This window comes from Balaenoptera ricei, chromosome 2, assembly GCF_028023285.1.
Source record: "Balaenoptera ricei isolate mBalRic1 chromosome 2, mBalRic1.hap2, whole genome shotgun sequence".
In the NCBI taxonomy this organism is placed as follows: Eukaryota; Metazoa; Chordata; class Mammalia; order Artiodactyla; family Balaenopteridae; genus Balaenoptera; species Balaenoptera ricei.
In genome coordinates this window covers 158,880,725-158,905,812 of record NC_082640.1, presented here as the reverse complement: position 1 = coordinate 158,905,812, position 25,088 = coordinate 158,880,725, and the positions used below count along the sequence as shown (strand labels likewise).

The following is a 25,088-nucleotide window of genomic DNA, read 5'->3' as shown; positions in this document are numbered from 1 at the left end:
CTTTGGGAGGAGAATGGGCATCAGTACCCTTCAAAAAAGGTACAATAATACCCATCATCCACATTTAACATGTTTACATTTTCCATATTTAGTTTCAGATTTTTTAAAAGGAAGAAAATGTCACAGATACAGTTAAAGGCCCCCTTTTAACTTTCCTCCACCCAGAGAGAATCGCTATTCTAAAACTGGTCTGAGTTCTAGGCCTTAGTATTTCCACTACACAACATTTGTCCATGAACAATATAAAGAACACATTTATGTGTTTGATTTTAAAACGCATGTAAATGGCATCACACAGAATCTTCTACAACAGCTCAATCTGCATTGTCTCCTAGATGCAACTGTATTCATGTTTGTAACTCCAGTTCATCTGTTTTCACCGCAGAGCATTCCTTTGTATGAACAGACCACAATTTATTTATCCAGTCTCCTGCTGATGGGCACTGAGATGGTTTTCGCTTTTTTTCCCCCCTCTGCTGCTGAAATGAGCCTCTCTTCCTGTCCTCCTGTCTCCCACTCCCATGTATGGGAGGCTTCTCTAAGACAGTTTCTTACATCTGTGGTTAAGAATTTCATTTTTCACCACAGTGTGCTATATACACACAAACATTTGAAACAAAAGTTTCATAAAATATTTACCCTTACTAAATATGAAACTGATATTTTCTAACCTATTTCATTAAAAAAAAAATAAAAAAGCTGCTCAATAAGTTGATATCCTGGGCCACAGTTTATAGGATAGGTCATGACTCACAATTTGAAAACACTGCTATACCTAGAGTGGAACTGGGGGGTTGTAAAGTACACACATTTCCAACTTGAAGTGGCTGTATCGTTTACTTATACCAGCATTTCCCCCCATTCTCCACCTAGGCCAAAACTTGGCACTATCAGACCTTAAAAATCGTGTTTATCTGAATGGACATAAAATATCTCCTTTTAATTTGCATTTCTCTGAACTACATCTGATTATAGTTATTTGGGTTTCCCTTACTGTGAACTGCCTCTTTATATCCTTTGCCTGCTTTTCTATTGGACTGTCTTCTGATTGATTTGGTTCCTTTCCCTTTCCCTTCAGAGCTTCAAGAGGAGCCTATGTTTATCCCCACTTCCTCGCCGTTCTTTTACTCTTCAACCCACTGAAATCCAGGTCAGACCCTCACCTTTCCAGTGAAATGTTCTCCCCAAGATCTCCAGTGAGCTCCTAATACTAAATCTGATGAAGGATTTCCAGTCCTACCCCGGACCATGCAGCACAATTTCTACCTAGACACTCCTTCTTGGCCTCCACAACCACTCTCCTGGCGTTCCATCCTTGGACCTTCTCCTATCACCAAGATTCCCTGGCCTAGGTCCTAAGCCTCTTAAACTCGTGTCTCTCCTCCACTCCTGCTCATCAGTTCACATCCTTTCCACCATGGTCTTTAGTCTTGCAACAGCCTCCCATCCGAGGTCTCACCCTCACCAGCCTACCACCCTCACTGCTGTATGAGAAATGAATCCATGACTAGAGTCCTCCAGGGGCATCCCACAGCCCCAAGGATTTGGTTTTGCAAGGTGCTACCTAGCCAGAGATGTCACCGATACCAAACCACTTACTGCTGCCAAATGTGCCAAGCTCTCTTCTCACTCTTCTAATGGGAGCTCCGTGCCCTCCTTCCCATGTGGGAACCACCTCCAGGAAGGCCACCCCAATCCCTGCACCCTACAATTCCCCATTGACATCACTGCAAAGACTGACCACCTGCTGAGGTGCCCAGCTCCAGCACCTTGCACAGGGATTCTAGATGCCCAATAGATGCTGGTGGAATGAACACACGCACCTCACTGAAAAAGGTACATCTTTGCCAAGCAATCAGGCAACGATCTTGACCATCTGAATGTGTGATGTGTGGGTATCGTGTTGCTTTGGGTGGTAAGCCCCATGTTAAATATCTCTAGTATAGGGGCTGCTGAAACCATAAATGAGAACACTGTATCTGGGCAGCTCAATTCCTTCTGAGATAAATCTCTTTTCCTTCTACGTTTGTAGGGCAAGGATGTGGGGAGAAAGTCCTTACCCATGTGCACTTACCCATGTTACTATGGCTGAAACCCAGGTTACACTCAATCTTTGTATGGCACTTACAGAGCCAGTTTCATAGAGCTAATCCTTTAAAAGGCCACAGGTCAATGAAGAACCTGGTAAGTGTAGAAAAAGTTCAGTCTAACCTCCCACCACTCTTTGGGGAAAAGTCCAGAGTGCAGGTCTGAACCACGTGTCATTTTTGTAAAGGGAGAAAGTTTAAGACCTTCAGCAGAAGCATCAGGTGCACAAAAGCCTGAAGATTACCTGAAATGACCACCAGAGGGCAAGCCGCTGATCAAACCACAATAGACCACACTCGTTTCTTTTACTGTGCTTTCCTTTGCTGCCCTTCGCAGTGTTTTTTTTTTTTTTTTTTCCTTCAAATTGAAGATTTGTGGCAACCTGGTGTTGAACAAGTCCACTGGTGCTATTTTCCCAGTGGCATTTGCTCATTTTGTGTCTTTGTGTCACATTTTGGTAATTCTCACAATATTTCAAACTTTTTCATTACTATTTTGTTAATGGTGATCTGTGATCAGTGATCTTTGATGTTACTATTGCAAAAAGATTATGACTTGTTGACGGCTCAGATGATTAGCATTTTTTAGCAACAAAATACTTTTAAGTTAAGGTATGTACATTGTTTTTCAAACATAATGCTACTGCACACTTAACAGACTACAGTATAGTGTAAATGTAACTTTTATATCTATATCTGTATCTGTCTATCTCTGAGGTATGCCTATATATGGATTTTTATCCTCACAAAGCATGGATAAACGCCATACTGTCTGAAGATAAGAAATGAGAGCGAGGTTCTTGTTTTCTCTCTTTTAAGGCTTGATCTCTTCTGCCCTCTGGTAAGATCAAGACAGTAACAGGTGGTCCTGTCACCCCACAAACCCCACCAAATGAAAGCCACATAAAACTTTCAATTTATAGAACACGCACAGTTTTGTGTTTGTCTTACATAAAAGTTATAATCAGATCTCTAACGTGCTTTAGGCTTTAAAACCCTTTGAGGGACTTCCCTGGTGGTCCAGTGGTTAAGACTCTGTGCTCTCAATGCAGGGGACCTGGGTTCGATCCCTGGTCAGGGAACTAGATCCCGCATGCGGCAACTAAGAGCCCACATGCCGCAACTTAAAAAAAAAAAGATCCCACGTGCCGCAACCAAGACCCAGTGCAGCCAAATAAATAAATAAAATAACAAACTAACAAAAAACCCCCCCCAAAACAAAAAAAACCCCAAACCAACAGATTCCAATTCAGGCATCATTTGTTGAGGACCCATGACATGGCCAAGCACTGTGCTAAGTGTATTCACAGACGTTAACTAGTTAACCTTATGACAACTCTGAAGCTGGCGTTAGGTATGACAAGTGGTCACATAGTTTCATTTATGTGAGCGAACTCATTTATTATGGAAATGAACCACAACAAGACTCATTAACATGCGGCTTTGGCTTTGGGTCAAACAGTATCACTCCACGAAGGACACGATGGACAGCTGTCCTCTGCATCATCAAGAGACCCCAGGAATCCCAGCTACCCTGACACTGTACTGTGTGCTCCTACAAAGCCCAGATGGCTCTCTGGGAAGGGAAGGAAGAGACTAGAATGAAGAGTGCTCTAAAGAAGGCCATCTCTGGGCAGGGAACCTAGGCCCAGAGCCCACAGCCCCAGTCCGATGTCAAAGGAACACCCTTCTCTGGTGTGTGCCCTCAGCCTCCCTGCCTTGGGAGGCTCCTCCTCCTCTGCCTCAGGAGGATTTGGGGTTCCTTTTCAAGGCTTTACTGTTCCTTTCTGCTTTGTTCCTCCACTAAAGCACCAACTCTCAAGTTCCAGAATAGTGTCTGGCACCTGGTAACATTGACATCATTCCAGGACCTCAGCTACTTCTCTGTGCTCCATGGGAATCCTTGTTTTCTAGCGGGTGCACAGCTTTTTCCTACAAGGTGAGACATTCGTGCAGAATGGCCTAGACCTCTGGACACTAAAACACCATCTCACAAACCCCACAGATGCCCCGGTCTACATCAGGACATGGCCGGCCCACCAAACCTCTTCCTTCACCTGCCAAAAGATACAGAATGTGGGAATCCAGGTGATTCAGCGAGGCCCAGCTCACAGCGTTCACCTGGTGAGGAAACACACAGCAAGATGGAAAGATTGGTTTGATGCCAACTTATGGAGAGAAACAGACAAATACTTTCTTATAGAACAGACATGTGACTGACTGCTTTCTTCAGGTCTCACTCCTTGAACAGGGGCTGGAACAAGCATTCTGAGAACAAGGAAGCTCCCTGCCCCACCATGCAGAACCTTGAGGGGAAATGGAAGAAGTAACCCTCAGGCCTCAGTCCTTCATCATCAGCATGGGCCATCTGGTATACCCTCTGGTATAGGCCAGGGATGAATTCTCTGCAATGGACCTCACTTCACCCAGAAACCATTTTTAACCTGTGTCCATCTTGTGGCTCATGTCTCAACAGAACAGAAAATCACAGCTTCTTACAGATGCAGCCATCACCCACTGCAATGTTAAAAGTTGCCCCCTAGACAGCAAGCTCCTTACATTTACATAAATTTCAGTGCTGGCTATGATTGACTGGAAGATTGACACAATATTCTGACACATTGGGAGGACCCTCCCTCCACCCAGCCCTCTGTGGCCCACCTCCCAGGAACTCTGTGCTTTAGCATGGGCTCCTTTGGATCAACTTAACCCTCCTGGAGGGAAGTCCCTGCAACAGTTTAATTAAAGCAGCACTGCTTCAAGTCCTCCCCCATGTAAATTCATTTCTCTTCCAAGATGAGAAACTAATGAGGCCCTTTTCTTCCCCTATGAGTTCTCAGGATCTAAAACTCCATTTTTTCCCTTGAGAAAATGAGGTAACCGAACCCTGCCTTCTTCACAAAGCTCTCTTCTCTACTCTGAATTTGGCCAATTACCGCAGTGCCCTGGATGCAATGGCAGAGCAGGCTGCCATGGCTAAAGGGAAGGGCAGCGTACCTTCCGGTTGGTGAAGTAGAGGTTTTCATGCATGTGCACCCTGAGCGTGGGGGTCTTCAGGCCGTGCAGGTTGATGATGCCATACTTGGAGCCCCCGACTTTGACATCGTTCACGGTGAAGAGCCGGTCACTGTTGGTATCTGCCTGGAGAAGGGAGGCGGACTGTGGGTGGCCTCCCAGGCTGAGCCACGCGGTCTGCCGAAAGACCGTCTACCCAGCCCCCACGCTCTGTGTGTTTTCACCAGGTGACGGTTCTCACCCATGAGGAAGTGCGGAACGACCTGACTTGCCCCTACTTGGTGTAGCCATCACTGGGCAAAGCTGACAGGCATCTGGTCTCACAGTTCAGGAGCAAAAAAGGCAGTGAGGGGGCATGGCCAGTCTGCACAGTGACCCCTCTCAGAACTGGGTTTGGGAGAGTCCTAACGTCCACCCAGAGGAGTTTAGATGAGCCACACGGTGACAGAGCATGTGGCCATCATGAAAGCCACACAGCAATGTGGAAAATGCTAATTATTACTGCCAACGGATAAAAGAAGAAAGCAAAATTGTATTCCTATTACATAGGCATTGTGATTATCACCAAGTAAAAAGAAAGGCATCGCATGGGGAAAAAAAAATTACAATAGAAAAGATGGTCCTGGGATGTGGGTTATTTTTAAGATTTTCTTTTTTCATTTAAAAAATGTGGTTAATAATTATTTCAAAGCAAAACCTTTATATGTTTATGTGTTTTTAAAATATATTTATAAATATACACAAATACACATGGGTTTGGTGCTGGTGAAAACACACTCACTTTGCAAGTTTACTCGGCAAGAATAGTTATATTCCTGAAGAATCATTACCAGTGACTAGAGTCAGATCTGAAAACTCTGATCCCTGGGTGACAAACTGCCCTTCCCACCCCTCTGGGTCACACCAGCCATCCAGTCATCGTAACTCTGGATCATGGGGAGGGTCTTCCAAACACCAGCACACAAAGCACGGAGACCAGGTGCTCAGGCCATGCTACGCAGCAGGTGCACAGCGATCTCCACTGTCCCCACCCGCTTTACTGAAGAACCCCAGGGAAGGGGCTCCTGAGGGGAACCCACCACAAGAAAGCATTCTACTTGATTCAGGTCAAACTGTACCCCAAACACAGGAGAAAACATGAGTCCTGGCCCCCGACACTCCTTACGTGAAGGGCTCTGTCGTAGAGGTCCTGGGGTAGGACCTCAAGGGTAAATTCTGTAGCCTCAGCCTCCAGTCCTGTCAGTAGACCTGTCAGTAGACCACCAGGCTGAGGCTCTCTATTTCGTGTCCTTCTCTCACTCTCCTTGGCTGTCCCTCAGCCTCCAGGAAGGCCTCCAGGAGTTGCCAGTCCAGCTGAGAGGTCTGGCTACTTCTGTTTGCAGTGGACCCTCTGATCCTCTGCCAACATTTCTCTGCCCCCTGGCTTTCAGTCCGGGTCTAACTAGAAGCAGAGAGATCATTTTCTGCTCCCTGCAGATGATGCAATGGAGGTGTGCTGGATGTGCAGGCCCAGAGACATGGCCTGCAGGCCCCTGTTACTGAGGTCAGGGACAGAAAGCAAGAAACTAATACGCTGTTGCTACTGAAGGACACTGGTGCTTCAGGTTTGGCCACCAAATCCTGTCCAGTATGGAAAGGATCAGAAGCCCCTGGTCCGCCGTGTAACTTTTCAACTGTGTACACAACACACCCATGGGAAAGTTACTTTGTGATGGTTCTCTGTCAGCGTGTGTGGACCCCGGCTCTAATGTCAAATGACAGAGCTGCAGTGGGGGTGACAATGGTCACAGCACAGCTTGTCTTGCCAGCTTGGCATCTGCCAATGGGTAGCTGGTAGGTGCTTGTTAAAACCATAAAACCTGCTTTCATGGCTAGTGGCTTCTACACAGCCAGGCTTGATGAAAACAAACTCAAAGCCACGAATTGTCCAGGGGATGGCAACTATATCTCTGGAACCCACAGATGGCTCCCTCCCACTCACCAGTATCAGGTTAAATCGGTCACTTGCCAAAGCGGAGGGATCCGAGCTCTGAATTTGGACCTTTTTCCTCTGCATGCAGCTCACTCGCAGCTCATGGGCTAAACTGCAGAGGAGAAAGGGGTGGGCAGGGGAGGTATGGACGTCATACCTAGATATCCATGAAGATGCAGGGGTTCTGCTCTGTCCCACACCCTGAAGACTACCTTCTCTCGTCAGCTCTCTCTCCTCATTAAATCTCAGCAATGGAGATGAGCAAGGCCCCAAAGAATCTCAATTTTAGAACTCTTAGGAAAACTAAAGCAAAGAAATGGGTGGCTCATTCACAGTGCCAAAGAAAGTCAAAACTAGAAGGACTTGTTTTGGATCATCTAGCGCAACTCGTTCTCTTGAGATAAAGAGAATGGGCCTGAGAAATGAAACAACCTGCTGAAGGGCACACAGTTCATGAAGAGCCAGGCATTCAGCTGCCCATCCGATTACCCCTTTTCCTCTCCACCAAAGACCGAGCATGTTTTAGGGTGAAGAACAGATCTTCCTAACTAGACCTTTAACTCTTTTCCCTCTCAGAAGGAGAGAAACAGAGGACAAGCACACCCTTACCTGCCCTGGCTGACACTGCCTGCAGGGCTGGCCTTCCCTGAAGGGGCCTCCCTGGGTGAGCCACCCACACTCATGTTGTTTCTTCACTGGCCCAGGTAGAGCAGGAGACAGCAGAATGCCGGGGTTAGGAGCCCAGGCCGGGGAGTCAGACAGATCCCCCCGCTTGCTAGCTTTACCTTGAGCAAATCATTCCACTCTGAGTCTCAGTCTCTTCTTCTGGAACCTGGGGAAAGTGTCAACCTATCTCATAGGGCTTTAGTTAGAACTGTATCAGACATCACCAGTATTTAAAGTTTAGTACACATCCATTTAATGGTCCCTTTTTGATGACAATTCATTAGAAGGAGAAAAAGAGGCAGAAGGCTGACGGGAGGAAGTTAAAGGACCTTCTACTTAACTAGAAATGATTTACAAGTAACAAAGAGGAGCCATCTTGAGAAATTTCTGTCCAGTTTCTCTGCCTAGATCCCCTCTCCTCTCTCCCTGGCTCTAAAGGAAGGATGATTCTCTCAGGGCTGATTTCAGCAGCAGAAGCAGGCTGTTGAGCTGAAGCTCCTCAACTGTGAACACTCCTCACGGAGTAGCTACATGCTCTATCCTGACAATTCTTGGATCATGGAAATAAGAAATAGGAAAAGAACATTCATGAGGAAAACATAACAAAGGGGTATTATCTTACCGGCAGTAACTGGTGACGTTGAGAAAACCCAGCTTGCTTTTTTGTAGTAAGGAAGATGCATTAAATCCCAACCTGGCTATTTTCTAAATTAAAGAGAGAAAGATTCAGTGAAGTTTTATGTTATTGTATAATGAATTTTGTTTTTAGGATTCTAGTCTCCTCTCCTCGGAAAGAGGAAAAGCCTATCACAACGAAGTATGTGCGAGCTGGGAAGTCTGCTCAGCACCTCTCCAAGTCCCCCATCAGTTTATACCTGAGGGGATGAGGCCACTGAGCTAGTGAGTGCAGGAATGGCGCTGGACACTCAGGTCTGCAACACGCTTTCCATTCGACCTACGGTTACTGTGGGGCCCAGACTTTCCATTCCATTGTCCCCATGATCACGGAAATGTCCTGGCATCTCATCTCCAGAAGGGGTACCAGAAACCCTCGTATCCAAACCACACACTCTGGTTTTCTATTTAAAATACACAGTTACAGAGGCTGTATTGGGCTGCTACCCAAGAGACTCCTGGGGAAGGACAGAATGTAAGAATTCCTGATGAAACCCAGCAAATAAGAAAAGGGGGGTGGTGGTGGGAGGAGATTTCTTGCCTGTTCTTATTCTCTTCATCAGGTTCCTGTCAGGGAAAATTCGACGCCACCCTCCTAAAGTGCGCTATGCTGAGGGTTATAGGGGCGTTTAATTGGCACCTCCTTGCGGCAGTGGGTGGATGCTGGCGGGAGTGGAGGGGACGGGGCAGCTCCCGGGGGCTGTGGAGCCTACCTTTCCCTGCTTGTCCTCTTCCTCTAGCAGCTGCAGCCTTTTGCTCTCCATTTCCTTCTGCCGGATGCTCTCCTTCGTGAGGGGGTTGCAGTTGTTATGTCCAGGGAGCAAGCGGAAGTAGCGTTTCTTTTCAGGGTCAAAGTAATAACCTGGTAGATCTTTAGGCAAAAGAAATAAAATCCAACTTAAAACACCGTGAACCGAGCCACCCAGTGAGGAGCCCAGGGGCCTGTCTACCACCCCTCACAGCTGCCGGCCTTTCCTGCGGGGCAGGAGGTGGGCTAGCACTGCCAGTCACCATCCCGGGCCCAGTTCAGTCCTGTGGGGGGCTGTTTGCCTCAGGATCACGGTTCTTGTTTCAATTTGCTCCCAGAATTTCCTCCAAGCCAGGAATGGGCTGATCACACACATGGAGTGTACCCACACACAAGTGAAGACACACAGGACTGAGGAGGAGGGCAGCCAGAACAGACATAACTAGATGACGAGGCACAACTAGGTTTCATCTTTCCCCACAGGCAGGGCTGGAGGAACCCTGTCCAGCAGGCTGCCTTACCTGGCACGGAAGAACTGCCAGCTGTGCTGGAGGAGGTCGACGGGGCCTCGTCATCGCTGTGGCTGGAACCCTGTGGGCTTTGCTGTGCCCCTGTATTATTCCTGTTGACACACAGTCAAGGTTAACTTGCAGCCAATCAGTCCCAGTCATTCTTTGACTCTGGGGTCCTGCAGTTCCATAGCCTTCACCCCAACCCTCGATTACTTGAGGAGCACTGACCCCTCTTTTTCTTGGAAGCAGTTTACCTACTGCAAATACACCAAAGTTAGGGCATGGTTTTTGGTTTCTCATCCTTAAGAGGATGCAGGTCACAGTAGTTCCTCTTTTGTATCTCCTCATTTGAGCATTTTGTGAGGTCTTTTGGAATTTTCCAGATGAAAATGAGAACAGAAATCTTGGCCAATAAGAATTTTACCAGCTGGGCTCATTTGTCAGCTCAACAGCAGTTACAAGGCTAGGTGAATTTCATTTTTTATTGGATTCAGCAGTACAAAAGTTTAAATTTTACTTGGCTACTCAACCCTGCAGATGGAGAAACTGGGGTTCAGGGTACAGAGGTGATTTGCTCAGCAATACCCGGATAGAGCCATGGTTTAAATACTCATTTTGCAAAGCTACAAGAGGCTTCTGTGGCAATTATAGGCTGAAGGATATAATGAAAGAACAAAAGACCTAATTTTAGAATTCTGGTAAAATCCACTTTAAAATCAAGAACTTCCCCTGCCCCCTATAACACCAAAAGGAATACAAACTGCAAAACTAGGTTAAAGGAACCAAAGAACCCCCTCTTTTGTCTATAAATACTAACTATGCACAGTTTCAGAGAAAATTATTTATTCTCCCTTTTTACGGCCCAGAGCTTCCTGAGGAAGCTCACCTGTGATCAGCAGCAAGAGGAGGATGGATTAAGTGTTATAACAAATGTCTGCATCTCTAGCCCAAGGACTGCTGCCCCATTCTTTCCACAGGGAGCCCGAAGGTGGCTGTCCAGCCGGCTTCCACGTGACTCTGCCAAGCTGAATCAAGACTCTCTCCCTGCACAGATCACAGTTTGCTGCACGACGCGCTCTTGAGGGAAGGCCTGGGGCCCAAAGAGTATCCATGGTTCTCCTCATAAAACATACAAACATTGGGTCCTGATCTTTCTACAGTATGGGTCATGTTGGGGACTTTGGCTCAGAGTCCCTATTATTCTGCACCAAATGAGGTCCACCATATACACAGGGCCTACTCAGAGACAGGCAGCTTGATGGGGCTTTACATACATTATTACGAGCCTCACAAGAGAAGTATGGTACAAGAAGAGTGACTCAGGTGATTAAATAGCTTGACCAATTTCACACAGGAAAAAGCAGAACGTCAAACCCAGACCTCCTAATTCCAAAGCCCTTGTTTCTTCCACAACATTCTGATGCTTTTTTTTTCTATTTGAGTTAATCTGTTCTAGAGAAGCATACTGGCATTCGACATCTTCTGACCCTATAGCTAGAAATCTGTCCGTTTTAAAAGGAGATCTGGAGTGTGAAAGAGTTTTGAAATTGGCATACGGGTCTCCTTTGGTGAGGAGAGGGCTGTGCAAAGACTTCCTATGGCCAGAAGTCACATCAGCAGCCCTGAACTGTGAAGAGGTATCCTCTCCTGGGGTGGGGTGGGGTGAATCAAGTTTTGAGATTAGACTGTATTTCATTTATGCAGAAAAATAAGTAGAGTGTGGAAAATATTTATTATGGGGATTTCACCTAAGTATACACTGTTCTATTTTTCAAGCTGGGTGGTAGGTACCTAATATTCACTGTATTATTCTTTATACCTTTTTGTGTTTATTAAATACTATATCGTATTATATATTATATAGCCTTACCTAGGATTTAGGCTGAATTAATGAAATTAGGTTTCCAGAAAGCTATTTTCATAGGCTGAAAAAAAAGAAGAAAAAAGACTAAAAAATGGAGAAAGAGCTCCCCGGTTGTATCAGATAATGTTTACTTCTAAGCCTGTGGCTAAGGCTCCAGCCAGAAGTCACGGTCACACTGAAAAGAAAGACAAGTGTGGCCACCTCCTCACTACTCAAAGTGTGGCAGGCGGGCTGGCCCCCAGCAGACACCCCCTTGGGAGCATGTGAGAAGCACAGACTCTAGTCGGCCCGACCTCAGAGCCTGCATTTTGCTGAGACCCCCAGGGAGTCATGTGCGTGTGAAGGTGCTGTCAACGCTAGGCAGACACTGGGCAACAGCACTTGCCTCTCATTAGAACCATGCTGTCTGAACCAAGGGTTGTGTCGGTGGCTCCTTCTCCCATGTCTTCTACTCTGCCCCCTGCTTTTATGCATTTCAGCTGCTAAAAGAGAAAAAGAAAGAAAATTACATACAAATGCATGTGTGCACACCTTTCTCTTCTGTTTGCTTGTTGATAGTTCCTTCATGCTCAGAACTAGGCAAAAGGATGGCCCAACCTGGGTTATCATTAAAGCCGCCACTAAGCCTTACCTGTAGGACTGCCACCAGGTGGACACACAAATAAAACCCAACGCGTCTGTAGTCATCTCTCTGGCTGCAGTCCTCTTACCTCACAGCTGATACCTGGCCCGACAACCTGCCAACCTCCATTCCCCAGGTCACTGTGTGACGTGTTGACAGACTCTCACAATTACTTTCCGACAACAGTTTGAGCCTGGCATGAGAACCCTCCTAAGCTAGTCTTCTTTTCGTTACCAGATTAACTCCAGAGCATAAAATAATTTTTCTTTCGCTCCACACACATCCCTATTCATAGAGAATAGTTAATCGTGAACACTATCTCTTCCTCGGTTTCAGTATCAAGCAGGAAAAATTGTGAACAAATTAAATGGGGCCAGTGGCATGTGACTTCTCAATGTGCTTTAGAGAGTGTTTTAGTTTCCTGAAGTACACTAGCTGTTAAAGGGAAGGATGTGCACATGCATTTGTTGAAATAAGGAATGATGTCTTAAAGACACTGATGTTGCCATAACTATTTTGAGTGGCTTTTTCAAGTCTTATCTTGTATGGCCTGAATTTATCACTTAATCATCAAATCATCGCAAGTTTTAACATTGGGAATCACATTAGGAATTCTTAAAGAGACTGAACTGTAGTACACAGACCAGCTGCTGCGAGTTTCATGCTTTCCCAACACCTGGTGATCCTTTCCCCACTCAGTGGAGACACTTTGACATCTTACAGAATACACTTTAAAAGTATATTCAAATGCTGTTAACAAAATTAGAAAAAAATTTCTAGGGCTGAATGCAACCAAAGAATTGATTAGAAAATCTATTTGCTTTTATTTTCCAACTTCTACTTTTGAGTAGGAAGTGCCTGTTATCATCAAACAGAGCACCAGAAGTCTGGACCTACATTCCAGAATTCAGTATTTACCCAACGACTTCTGTGTCAACCTATGATTGTGAGTTGGGGCTATTCGATACAAAGGAAGAGAAATTTAGTGAGTATAGTACTTAACCAAACATTTCGTGAATTCTGTAATGAAGTCCTTGATTTGCCTGCTTCAGAGTCAGTGGGAAGCAGACTCCACAACCTGGATTAGTTTAACCACTCTCTAGTCCTGTGCCAGAATGAATAAGCACTACAAAAGTTCATCAATATAGCCATGCCGACTTGGAGTCATCATAAATGTCTCACTTTCATCCTCTGCTGGGACATTATAAATTGACCTAGTTTTATTTATTCCTAATCTGATTCACTCCCGACAATCCAGGGTGTTATCACTCTCCTAAAATCCCTTCCCACTTCCTCTTAGTCACACTTAGTAGACAGCATAGCTCCCTACCTCACCCAGAAGAGAGATGTTACCAGTACGAACACCCCCAACTTCTTTTTCATCCCCTCCACAAATGCCTGCCTTTACTAATTCTTATCATCTTCCTTTTTGTCTTGGAGAAACAGGTGTCCCTGTGCCTTTTCCAGGCAAACCCATCCCTCCTGGCTGTTGATCTCATTTCCTTCTCAAACTCTGCAGACATCTGTGTTCATATATGTTTAATCAATCTCCCCCTCTCCTTATCTCAGCTTATAAACACGCTCAGGTTTTTCATTTGTATGTGCTCCACTTCCAATCCAAAAGGAACAGAAATGTTCTGGAAGCATGGTCTATATGTACACATGCCACTTCTTTATTTTCCAATCATTCTTCAACTCACTGCAGTCAGGCCTCCTCCATCCTCACCGTTCTGCTAAAATGCTCTTGCTGAGGTTAATGATCACCTACTTGCCAAAGTTAGTGGTCTCTTTTTAGCCCTTATTCCTACAACACATGACACCACAAAGCTTCACTCTTCCCTAGGTTTCTGGAATATCTTTCTCTTGGTTCTCCTCATACTTGTCAAGTTCATCCTTCTCTAGTTTCTCTTGGGTCACCCACTTTGTGTTTACCAACATTCTGTCCTAGATCCTGTTCATTTTATACTTAATACAATCTCACCTGCAAACACTGTTTCATCTCTAACCTAACATCAAGTTCTTATAAAAGGCTACCTCCTGTCTACTTTCACAGACCATGTTCCAAAGCGAGTTCATGATCTCTCTCTAGTTCCTAGTCTGCTCTTTCACCTATCTGTATTTCCTTTCTCTGAAATTCTACTACTGCCCCACCCCCATCCAAAAATATAATAATTTTATTCATTTTCCTCAGCAACCATTTTAATGGCTCCTGAATACCACATGCATAGGTTTCCCTTTGGATCAATTATCTTAAGCCTCAGACAAAGAATAAAGTTGTATTTATTAATTAGTTACATTACAGGCTAAAGGCACTGTGCACAGGAAGGGAAATACGTATGGACGGTGATAAGAAAACTGGTAAGAAAAATAAGCCATATTGACATAAGATTATCATTATTACCAACCAACTCTACAAAAAAAGATGAAAACTTATTTAGATTGCACATTCCGTACATGATTTCAGTTTGCTTTAGTTTTGAAATGATGCATGAATAGTGGAAAAGCATAGGTAATGGCGAGTCAAAGGCGTCAGATCACCCATCAGGAGGCAGGGTCATTGGCCCACTTGCACCACTGTCCTCGGTAGAGCACTGCACAATCAGAAGGACATGGTAAATAACGAAATAAATGTTGAGTGCTGGTTTTGGCCAAAGACAATATTTCTATTTATTTATTTATTTTTGGCTGTGTTGGGTCTTCGTTTTCTTTTTTTTTAAAAAAGTATTTGTTTATTTATTTATTTATGGCTGTGTTGGGTCTTCGTTTCTGTGCGAGGGCTTTCTCTAGTTGCGGCAAGTGGGGGCCACTCTTCATCGCGGTGTGCGGGCCTCTCACTGTCGCGGCCTCTCTTGTTGCAGAGCACAGGCTCCAGACGCGCAGGCTCAGCAATTGTGGCTCACGGGCCCAGCCGTTCAGTGGCACGTGGGATCTTCCCAGACCAGGGCTCGAACCCGTGTCCCCTGCATTGGCAGGCAGATTCTCAACCACTGCGCCACCAGGAAAGCCCCAAGACAATATTTCTAAACCACCACCTCACACAAGCACAGGTGCAGGCACTGCAGTGGGAGAGAAGGGAGTGATGGCTCTGAATGGAAGAGCCAGAGGGGAGAGTGAGTTTGAACCCAGTCCATCAGGCAAGGTTGGCAGAGTGAGGGGCCTGCAAGCAGTTTGGTATGGCCAGAGCCTAAAGTACAGGGGCTGGGAGATTAGGCTAGAGAGGCAGGCAGGGTCAGATGCTGAGGTCTCTGGGTGCTCGGTAAGTTCGCTGAGTAACATGACTAGACCTGCATTTTAGAAAGGCAGCGGTGGAGGGAATAAGTTGGAAGTTAAGGACTGCTGTAGCAACTCAGGTTACATGAACCCACAAACACGGAAGTGATACCTGGGATAGAGAACCCTGAATTTAGAAAGATTTAGGAGGTGAATTTCATGGGAGAGGTGGAGAGAGAGCAGCTGAAACCTGATCAATGAATAACTGGTAGTGTTCTGACCTGAGAGACAAGGAGGAGGAGCAGTTTGGGGAACGAAGACAGTTAAGTCTGATTTTGAACAAACCAATCTCAAGATGTTTGTAAACAGGGGTCTGGGAATTCAGAGGGAAAATGAAGCTAAAGATATAGATTTGAAAGTCACCAGCACATGGTAACAGAGCGAGACAAACGTGGCTCCAAAGCCAAATATATATATATATATATATATATATATATATATATATATATATATATATCAAGGATTAAAATTCAAAATTAGAGACAATTTTATTGGACAGTAATATGAAGTCAGCACAATCAGTTTTTAGATTGGTATTTCTCAACCAAGGGCAATTTCACCCACCAGGGGACATTTAGCAATGTCCAGGGACATTTTTGTTTGTCACAACTTGGGGGCAGGGAGGGGTGGGCTGCTATGGCATTTAGTGGGTAGAAGCCAGGGATGCAGCTAACCAGCCTACAATACAGGACAGCCCCTTACAACAAATTATCCAGCCCCAAATAGTGCTGAGGTTAAGAAACCCTGCTCTAGATAGGAAGCACTCAATCATAATTTTCTGGGTGAAATGTTGAATCCCAGCTCCTCCGGAGCCACTCTGCCAGGCACAGACATTAAATAAGATGTGTTGTGGAAGGCTGAGCTTGGCTTTGCCTTTACACAAGCTTTCAAGTACTTGAAGGATAAAGAATAATAATTTCTAAGAGACCATTATTCTAGAAAGACAACGTTAATCTCAAACAAATAAACAAACATGATTTGACTTTTTGGAAAATGATTGAGCAATACTTATCAAGTAATTTAAATGTACATGCCTTCTTCTGGGAATAGATCTGAAGAAAATAATCCAAAAGGTTGTAAGAATTATAGGCAAGATATTTACTACAATTTTCCAACTCACTTTCTAAAGCTAGTAGTCCTCTATTGCCAAAACCAGACAGAGGTATCACAAGACAAGAAAACTATAGATCAACCTACCTTATGGACACAGCCACAGATCCTCAACCAAATCCTAGCAAACCAAATCTAGATGCATATAAAATGGATAATACACCATGACCAAGTAGGATTTACCCCAAGTTCAACATACAAAAACCAATCAACGCCATACACCATATTAACAGAATAAATGAGGGGAAAAACCTCCACGTGATTTTCTCAAGAGATGCAGAAAAAACACCAGACAAAACCCAATACCCTGTCATGACAAAAACTAGGCACAGAAGTAACTTCCACAACTTGATAAAGGGCATCTACCCCACAGCTAACATCATAATAGTGAAAGACTGGAAGCTTTTCTCCTAAGGTTAGGAACAAGACAAGGATGTCTGTTCTTACCATTTCTATACAACATTGTATTGGAAGTTCTAGCCAGGGGCAATTAGGCAAGAAAAAGAAATAAAAGGCATGCAAACAGGAAACGAAGAAGTAAAACTATTTCTATTGGCAGATGACATGTTATACATACAGAAAATCCTAAAGAATCCACACACACACACAAAAACTACTGGAGCTAATAAATGATTTAAGCAAGGTTGCAGGATACAAGATTAATATATAAAAATCAGGGCTTCCCTGGTGGCGCAGTGGTTAAGAACCCGCCTAACAATGCAGGGGACACAGGTTCGGGCCCTGATCTGGGAAGATCCCACATGCTGCGCAGCAACTAAGCCCAGGTGCCACAACTACTGAGCCTGCGCTCTAGAGCCCACGAGCCACAACTACTGAGCCCGCGTGGCACAGCTACTGAAGCCCGTGAGCCTAGAGCCTGTGCTCCACAACGAGAAGCCACCGCAATGAGAAGCCCGCGCACTGCAATTAAGAGTAGCCCACGTTCGCCACAACTAGAGAAATCCCGCGCACAGCAACGAAGACCCAACGAAGCCAAAGATAAATAAAATAAATAAATAAATAAATGTATAAAAAAAATCAACTGTACTTCTATACGCTAGCAATGAATAATCTAAAAATGAAATTAATACAAAACCATACAATAGCATTACATTACATTAGCATCAAAAAGAATAAAGTATTTAGGAATAAACTTAACAAATAAGTGCATAACTCGTACACTTAAAGTATAAGACATTGTTGAAAGAAATTAAAGAGGACCTACATAAATGGGAAGACATCCATGTCATGGATTGGAAGACTTCACATGGTCTACAAATTGATGTACAGATTTAACACAACCACTGTCAAAATTCCAACTGCCATCTTTGGAGAAATCAACAAGCTGATCCTGAAATTCACATGGAAATGCAAGGGACACAGAAGAGTGAAAACAATCTTGAAAAAAGAGCAAAGTTGGAGGACTCACACTTTCCAATTTCAATGCTACAGTAATCAAGACACTGGTACTGGCACAAGGATAGCAACATAGATCAATGGAGTAGAACTGAGAGTCCAGAAATAAACCCATATACCTATGCCAATTGATTTTTGACCAAGACCATTCAGTGGGGGAAAGAATAATCTTTTCAACTGCTCGGACACCTGGACACTCACCTGCAAAAGAATGAATCCGATTCCTACTTCACATCATATATAAAAATTAACTCATGGATCCAAGCTGTAAAACTGTAAGACTTTTAGAAGAAAACAAAGGTATAAATCATCATGAACTTTCAATAAGCAATGGTTTCTTAAATATGACACCCAAAGCACAAGAAAAAATAGATTAAGTAGACTTCATCAAAAGTAAAAACTTTTGTGCAAACACACTATCAAGAAAGTGAAAAGGGGGCTTCCCTGGTGGCGCAGTGGTTAAGAATCCGCCTGCCAAATGCAGGGGACACGGGTTTGAGCCCTGGTCCGGGAAGATCCCACATGCCATGGAGCAACTAAGCCAACAAGGCACAACTACTAAGCCCGCGCACCTAGAGCCCGTGCTCTGCAACAAGAGAAGCCACAGCAATAAGAAGCCTGTGCACTGCAACGAAGAGTAGGCCCCACTCGCCACAACTAGAGAAAAGCCCGCATGCAGCCACAAAGACCCAATGCAGCTAAAAATAAAATAAATTAAAAAAAGAACCACCACCATTCACTTCAAAAAAAAAAGAAAGTGAAAGGACAACCCACAGAATGGGAAAAAATATTTTTAAATCGTATATTTGATAAGGACCTAGTATCCAGAATATATAAACTCAACAAGAAAAAAATAACTCAAAAAGTAAGGAAAAAAATCTGAAGACGTTTCTTCAAAGATACACAAATGGCTACTTAGAACACGAAAAGATGCTCATCATTAGTCAATAGGTAGATGAAAATAAAAACCACAATAAGATACCACTTTACACCTACCAGGATTGTTATAATAAAAAAACAAACAACCCAAATAACAAGTATTGGTGAGAATGTGGAGAAATTGGAACCCTCACACACTGCCGGTGGGAACGTAAATGCTGCAGTCATTTTGGAAAACAGTTTGGCAGTTCCTCAAAAGGTTCGACATAGAGTTACCATATGACCTAGCAAAATCCAGCAGAAATGAAAACATATGGCCATATAAAAATCTGGACAGTAATGTTCATAGCAGCATTATTCATAATTGCCCCAAAGTGTAAACAATCTAAGTTTCCATCAACTGATGACTCAATAAACAAAATATAGCACATCCATACAACAGAATGTTATTCAGCCATAAAAAGAATGTAGTACTGAGGCATGCTACAATGTGGATGAACCTTGAAAACACTATGCTAAGTGAAAGAAGTGGGACACAAAAGGCCACACACTGTATTATTTATTTGATGCATATGAAATCTCCAGAATAGGCAAATCCAGAGAGGGAGAAAGAGAGAAGTGGTTTTCCAGGTGCTGAAGGAAGAGGGGGTACAGAACAGGGAGTATAAAGGTTCAGGTCCTTTTTTTATAGCTTCTCGAAAGTCTACTTTTCTGTTATGAATAATTGCTTTTTCCAGTTACCCCAGATGAGTTGATAAAGACTCTGATTAAATTGTTTTATGTTTCCAAGAATAACTGTTATATCTTTTTATTATCTAGGTGGTAGCTTAGAAAATTTTTTATAGAATTTTAAATGATTTATGGTGTTCCATGTGTTCTAGTTTATGTTTTTTTAGGCAACATTCCACCAAATTACTAGCTTTCCAAAGGCTGTAGTACCATGTATAATACTTTAGTATGACAACAGTTTAAAAAGAATTTTTTAAATTCAAGTATAGTTGATTTATAACGTGTTAACTTCTGCCATACAGCAAAATGATTCAGTTATACATATATATTCTTTTTTAAATATTCTTTTCAATTATGGTTTATCATAGGATATTGAATATACTTCTCCGTGCTATACAGTAGGATCTTGTTGTTTATCCATCCATTCTATATATAACAGCTTACATCTGCTAACCCCAACCTCCCCCCGCCCCTCCCCCCTGGCAACCACAAGTCTGTTCTCTCTGAGTATGACAGCAGTTTTGCTTTAAAGCCAGAATCAAGTTGAATGTGACTCTAAACTAAAATTTATGCTTTGTTCATTTGTAAAACATGGATATATTGGTGTCATATTTCCTTTATTCTGTTTGATTATACACTTGTTGAAAGGTAAATTTACAGATCAAATGATGAAACTTCATGTTTCAGTAAAAGTTTTTTCAAGAAAAGAAAACTTGTCTTTTTATTTAAAGCTTCATGGGATAGAATTTATATTTAATCAGAATGACTAGATAGGATCCTTTTGCGGAGTCAACCTAAAAGAAGCTAAATGGAATTGGTAGATCTCTTGGTTTTTGATATCTACTTTACTATAGGACTCCCAACCAGGTACAGTACGTTAATATGAAATACTTTGAAACCCATAATCTTAAAAAAAAAAAAAAAAGTGTGGGAGTTATACAAAAACATCATATATCACTAAGTAGGAAGTTGAAATGACTGGGTGTGTAATATTTTTTAAAACTTTCATTTTAGATCAGCATAAATATCCTTCCATTTTTCTCCCCTATTTTCAGGAGCATTCCATTTTGATGTTTAGCATAGCAAGCCAGAATAAAGTTTTACAATTCAGCAATCCTGAATTCTGAGTCATATTAAGATAAAAACGGAAATGAGACATGTACTGAGGAAAATTAATTTTCTTCTTCTGTAATGTCTAATTCTTCTTCTTCTTGTTGATCCCCTCTTAGTCCACAAGTGGACACCTGTCCTGTTGCAGACACTTAGCTAAAAAAAAATCTCTGAAAAGGCAACTCTGAATTTGCTCTTACAATATACAAGTGAGATGGATAATCGGGTGAATACCTAGAGCTTCTGAAAACCTCACATCTTCTCATCAATCTTTTGTATATTTTGGTAGGCACCAGTGTATACCTCTGAAGCTTTGCTCTGAAATAGCATTTCAGTAGTGATAAATTCCGAAAATACAGTCTTTATATCCTTTACTTTCCGCTTTTCAAAACTGCCAACAGTTTCCTCCAGATGAGCGTTGTTTGCACAGCATCCAGGGTAGCTCTCTGTAAGTGGGTTCGCCATGAAATAACAGGTCCGGCGGATGGGTGTGCTGACTTGTCCTTTCTACTTCAGGCAGCTGCTTAGCTTCTCCATCCCTTGATGCTGATGTCGCTGAGGTCATCCCGTTTCGTTTCTACAATGGTTCCTTCAGCCGCAAGTCTCAGCTGCGGTGGCGTACCGATAATCCTTAGGTACGGCACACTCCTCAGCGCTTTTTCCGGCCCTTGTTCAAATCTGTGGTCTCCACGGAGACGCTCTCGCAGGAGAGTCGGCTCTGCCGCGCAGCCGGGCAGTTTTCTGCGCAGGCGCGCCAAAGACTTGGCGCAGCTCTCGAAACTGCTCCCGGTTTGAGCGGCCCAGTTTCCGGGTACTGCTTCCTTCCCCTCCCCCAAGACGCCATTCTGGGCCTGGCCGCCAAACTCCGACGGTGCGACCCAGAAAAGGCCCGGCCTGGGGGCCTCAGGCTTGAGGAGTGGCGGGCAGCCTCCCTCCCGGCCTCCGTGAGAGGTGGGCCCGGTCTCGGCTGCGGCCCACAGCCGAAATTCAGCATGGGGCGGAGGCTCCACTGCCCGCACCTGGGCAGCCGCCTCAGCCTCCTGCCGAGCACGTGGCCCGGAGCCCCGGGCCTGGAGCCTAACAATGCCTCGGCCTAGGCCGCGCCGGGGCCACAGTGCTTATTTTTGGGGTGATGAAAATGTTCTGGAATAAGATGGTCGCACGACCTTGCGAATATTCTACAAAACCTGCCAAACCGTACACTGTAAAACGGAGAATTTTATGGTATGTGAATTATATCCCTCAAACAAAAAAAGATTTTCTACTACAGCAGTACTATACCATTTATGAGTGAGGCACATCCTAAATATCCAGCGACAGGTTTATGGGGATTATAGAGGCTACTGGACTGCAGCCTGGAAAACGCTAAAGCCACTGGTTTGAAAAGCCCTACGCAAAATGGCCTCCACAGGGGGCTTGCCGTGGCCACCCTGTGTCGGCGTTTATTTAAAACTCTACCTCACAAATGAGGAAATGGAAGCTTAGAGGGCCAAGCATGGTGCCCAGAAAGACACAATGCGTGGGGGAAACGGCATTCCACCCCTGCTGGTCCGGCCCCAGGACACCACCTCAACTACAGTCTCCACCGTTATTTAAAACTGGAGTGTGGGGCTTTGGACTTCTGTTTCCTCCAGGAAGCTGTGGTCTCAGTCTTCTTTCCTTCGGGCTGTTTCTGCGTCTGCCAAGGTCTGCGGACCACACCACGCCCGTTCCGGGGGACGGGGTGTCACGGTTTCTAAGGACAACTGGGGAGACGACGAGGCTTCCTGGACACGGCGAGCGCTAGCGTGGAAGGCGTGGCTTTGTCGCTACCGTAACTCGGTGTGGAGGTTACCTCGGGAAGCTTGGGTTCATCCCACGGCTCCGTCACTTTACTAGTTCGCGAGTTACCTCAGGTAAGCGACAACCTCACTAGAGCTCTTCTGCGTCTGACGGAGGTATTACACTACCACCTACCTCACTGGGCTGGTGTATGGAGAGCTTAGTTAATGTCTGTAAAGCAGTCGGCAGTGCCTAAGCACTCACGAGGCGCTTGCGTTAGCTGTTATGCTGACCTGTCTGAAAAAATCAACCTCAACCTGAACTTTCAGGTAAGCCGCCACCAAGGGCCCGCAGTCCAGCCACTGGCAGGTGTTGGGTGGCAACTTCACATAAGGATTTAGAAAAACTCTCCTTCAGGGCGGACACGGAGAGGCGACACTCGGGGTCCCCCTCCCCCCGGCTTTACGGCGGCAGATCCGACAAGACGCGCGAGCTCCACCCGCCCACCGATTCCTCACAAGCCGGAGCTCGCCGGCCCAGCCAGCCACCCACGCCAGGGTCGTGCAGGCGTTCCACGTGCTCGGCTCCTCCCCGCCCCTTTCTCGGGCCTTCCCCCCACCCCCATCCCACCCCGAGCTCTGTCGGGGTACCAGCAGCCGCTCCCTTACCGACGCCAACACTACTTCAGTCAGCGTAGACTTACTTGATCAGAGGGGCCTTTCCGACTCTCCCTCGGGCGCAGGGTCTACAAGAGTAGGAACTAAGCGTAGAAGGACGCGGAAAGACCGAGGTCTAGAGTCTGCCAGTTAGTTGTGTCGTTCTCTCGTTGTCGCAGCGGATAGGGCCATAGCGGCCGCCCCTTCTTTCTCATTGGACGCGTTTTCTGACTGTCTACGCCAATGGGGCGGATCTTAGGGAGGGGGAGGGGATTGGGAGCTCGGCTCCGCCCAGGCCTGGCGACGATGCAGCGAGTCGGCGGCAGGCTTGATTGGGCTTGGCGCGTTTGGGGCGGGGCCGGGCGCGCTTGGGGGCAGGGCCGGGGCGGGGCCGGAGGCTGAGTTCGGACCCCGGGAGCTCCGAGGCTACCTCTTATCTAGCGGTGGCAACCCCACCCAGCACTGGGTGTTTTCTGTGTCCAACCCGGTTGACAGGGAAGCCCTCTCGCCGCTGAAGATCTCTACCTTTAAAACTGTTACTTAGGGAGGAGGAAAGATTGTGTTGTGGAAAGGGCGAAGGAGGCTCTTGAGATGAGTGCGAGGAAAAAGCAACACGTGTTGTACTGGTGGTGACGTGTTTGGTTGTGACCTCTGGTAGCTGAGGCTGCTGACCCTAGGTCTGCGTGGCTCCAAGGTGCAGAGGAGCGTGCCCTGAACTTCAGTCAGGAGGCCTTGGTTCTAGATCTAGTTCTGGTTCCTTCTTGCTGTGTGAACTAGGGCGAGTCTCTTCCCTTTCTGTGCCTTGATTTCTTCTGTTGAAACAAGGAAGTTGATCTAACGTTCTGATGTTCTCTCCAGTGCAAAGTTCGTTCATACCACTAATATTTCCAGAATGGTCTCTTTGTGCTGTGCCTGTTCTAGGTATCAGTTGACAGCCGTCAGATCTAAAAGAAAGATGTAAGCCTGTGAAGGGCCCTTGACCAGAAGTGACAGTTTGCTTTTTTTTTTTTTTAATCTAGATATGGTTTATTTTTATTTTTATTGAAGTATAGTTGATTTACAAGGTATTAGTTTCTGGTGTACAACAAAGTGATTCAGTTATACATATATATATTATTTTTCATGTTCTTTTCCATTATGGTTTATTACGGGATATTGTCTATAGTTCCCTGCGCTACACAGTAGGACCTTGTTGTTTATCCATCCTATTTATACTCTGCTAACCCCAACCTCTCACTCCATCCCTCCCTCACCCGACTTCCCCTTGGCAACTACAGGTCTGTTCTTTATGCAGAAGTCACAGTTTTGTGAGGAGAGCTGGGTTCAAATGGGCCAGGCTTGGTTGTTGCCACGAGCAGGCCTGGCACACCATGTGCCCTGTTAACCCAGGGCCCTGTTGAGTGGCTAGACCCATTAGAAAATAGGTTGTGGGGTTTATCAGTTGTACTTGTGTGTGAAAGCATTTCAGTAAATAACAAGGAAGGTAGGATTCTGCCTCTAAAGGATTTTGTATAAGAAAGGGTGTGGAGTGGGAAGAGGTGATGAGGGTAAGGAGAGAAGTGAGTATAGTCAGAATAAAGGACAGCTTCTTGAAGCTTGAGCTGCCTGGAAGAGAGAGCAGAGAGAGAAATCCGAAGCTGAACAAACAAGCTGACTGGAAGCCTGTTCATGGAGTAGTGAAGCATTCGTTTTGGCTGGATGGGTAGGGAGTCTTGGAAGCAAAACTGGCAGAATAGGTTGGGTCAAATGTCAAGGGTAAGGAGCTGGCAGAGGGAGCCTCTGAAGGTTTGAGAGTTGGGGAGTGATAAGACTAGAGCTGTGGTTTAGGGAAATCACCTGGGCAGCACTGTAGAAGAAACTGGAGAGGAAAGGTTGTGGAAGGCAGCTGGAAGCTTCCTTAGAAGCTTAGTGCAGCTACAGTCCCTGCGAAAGGTAGTCAGGGTTGAAACATAGTGGTGGCAGCTGGGATGGAAGGGAGGGGTAGAGTTGAGATACA

The 25,088-nt window shown here is 45.1% G+C and overlaps 1 protein-coding gene and 1 pseudogene across 6 annotated transcripts in view; both read right to left on the bottom strand.

The window, feature by feature from the left end:
- DCAF4 (DDB1 and CUL4 associated factor 4) overlaps positions 1–23,247 on the bottom strand; it is a 39,373-nt gene extending 16,126 nt beyond the window's left edge. For 3 of the 6 annotated variants that reach the window (XM_059914571.1, XM_059914566.1, XM_059914568.1), the window contains exons 1-8: positions 23,140–23,247; positions 11,925–12,021; positions 9,685–9,785; positions 9,129–9,286; positions 8,363–8,445; positions 7,084–7,186; positions 5,085–5,228; positions 4,145–4,208 (exon numbers count right to left, since the gene is read on the bottom strand). In XM_059914571.1, the coding sequence (XP_059770554.1) occupies positions 4,145–4,208; positions 5,085–5,228; positions 7,084–7,186; positions 8,363–8,445; positions 9,129–9,286; positions 9,685–9,785; positions 11,925–12,013 (742 nt within the window). In that variant the 5' untranslated portion in view covers positions 12,014–12,021; positions 23,140–23,247. The remainder of the gene's footprint in view (positions 1–4,144; positions 4,209–5,084; positions 5,229–7,083; positions 7,187–8,362; positions 8,446–9,128; positions 9,287–9,684; positions 9,786–11,924; positions 12,022–23,139) is intronic. The other 3 variants (XM_059914569.1, XM_059914567.1, XM_059914572.1) reach the window with 3 other exon arrangements.
- LOC132360175 (CBY1-interacting BAR domain-containing protein 1-like) lies at positions 20,738–21,669 on the bottom strand (annotated as a pseudogene).
- Positions 23,248–25,088: the final 1,841 nt, after the last annotated feature.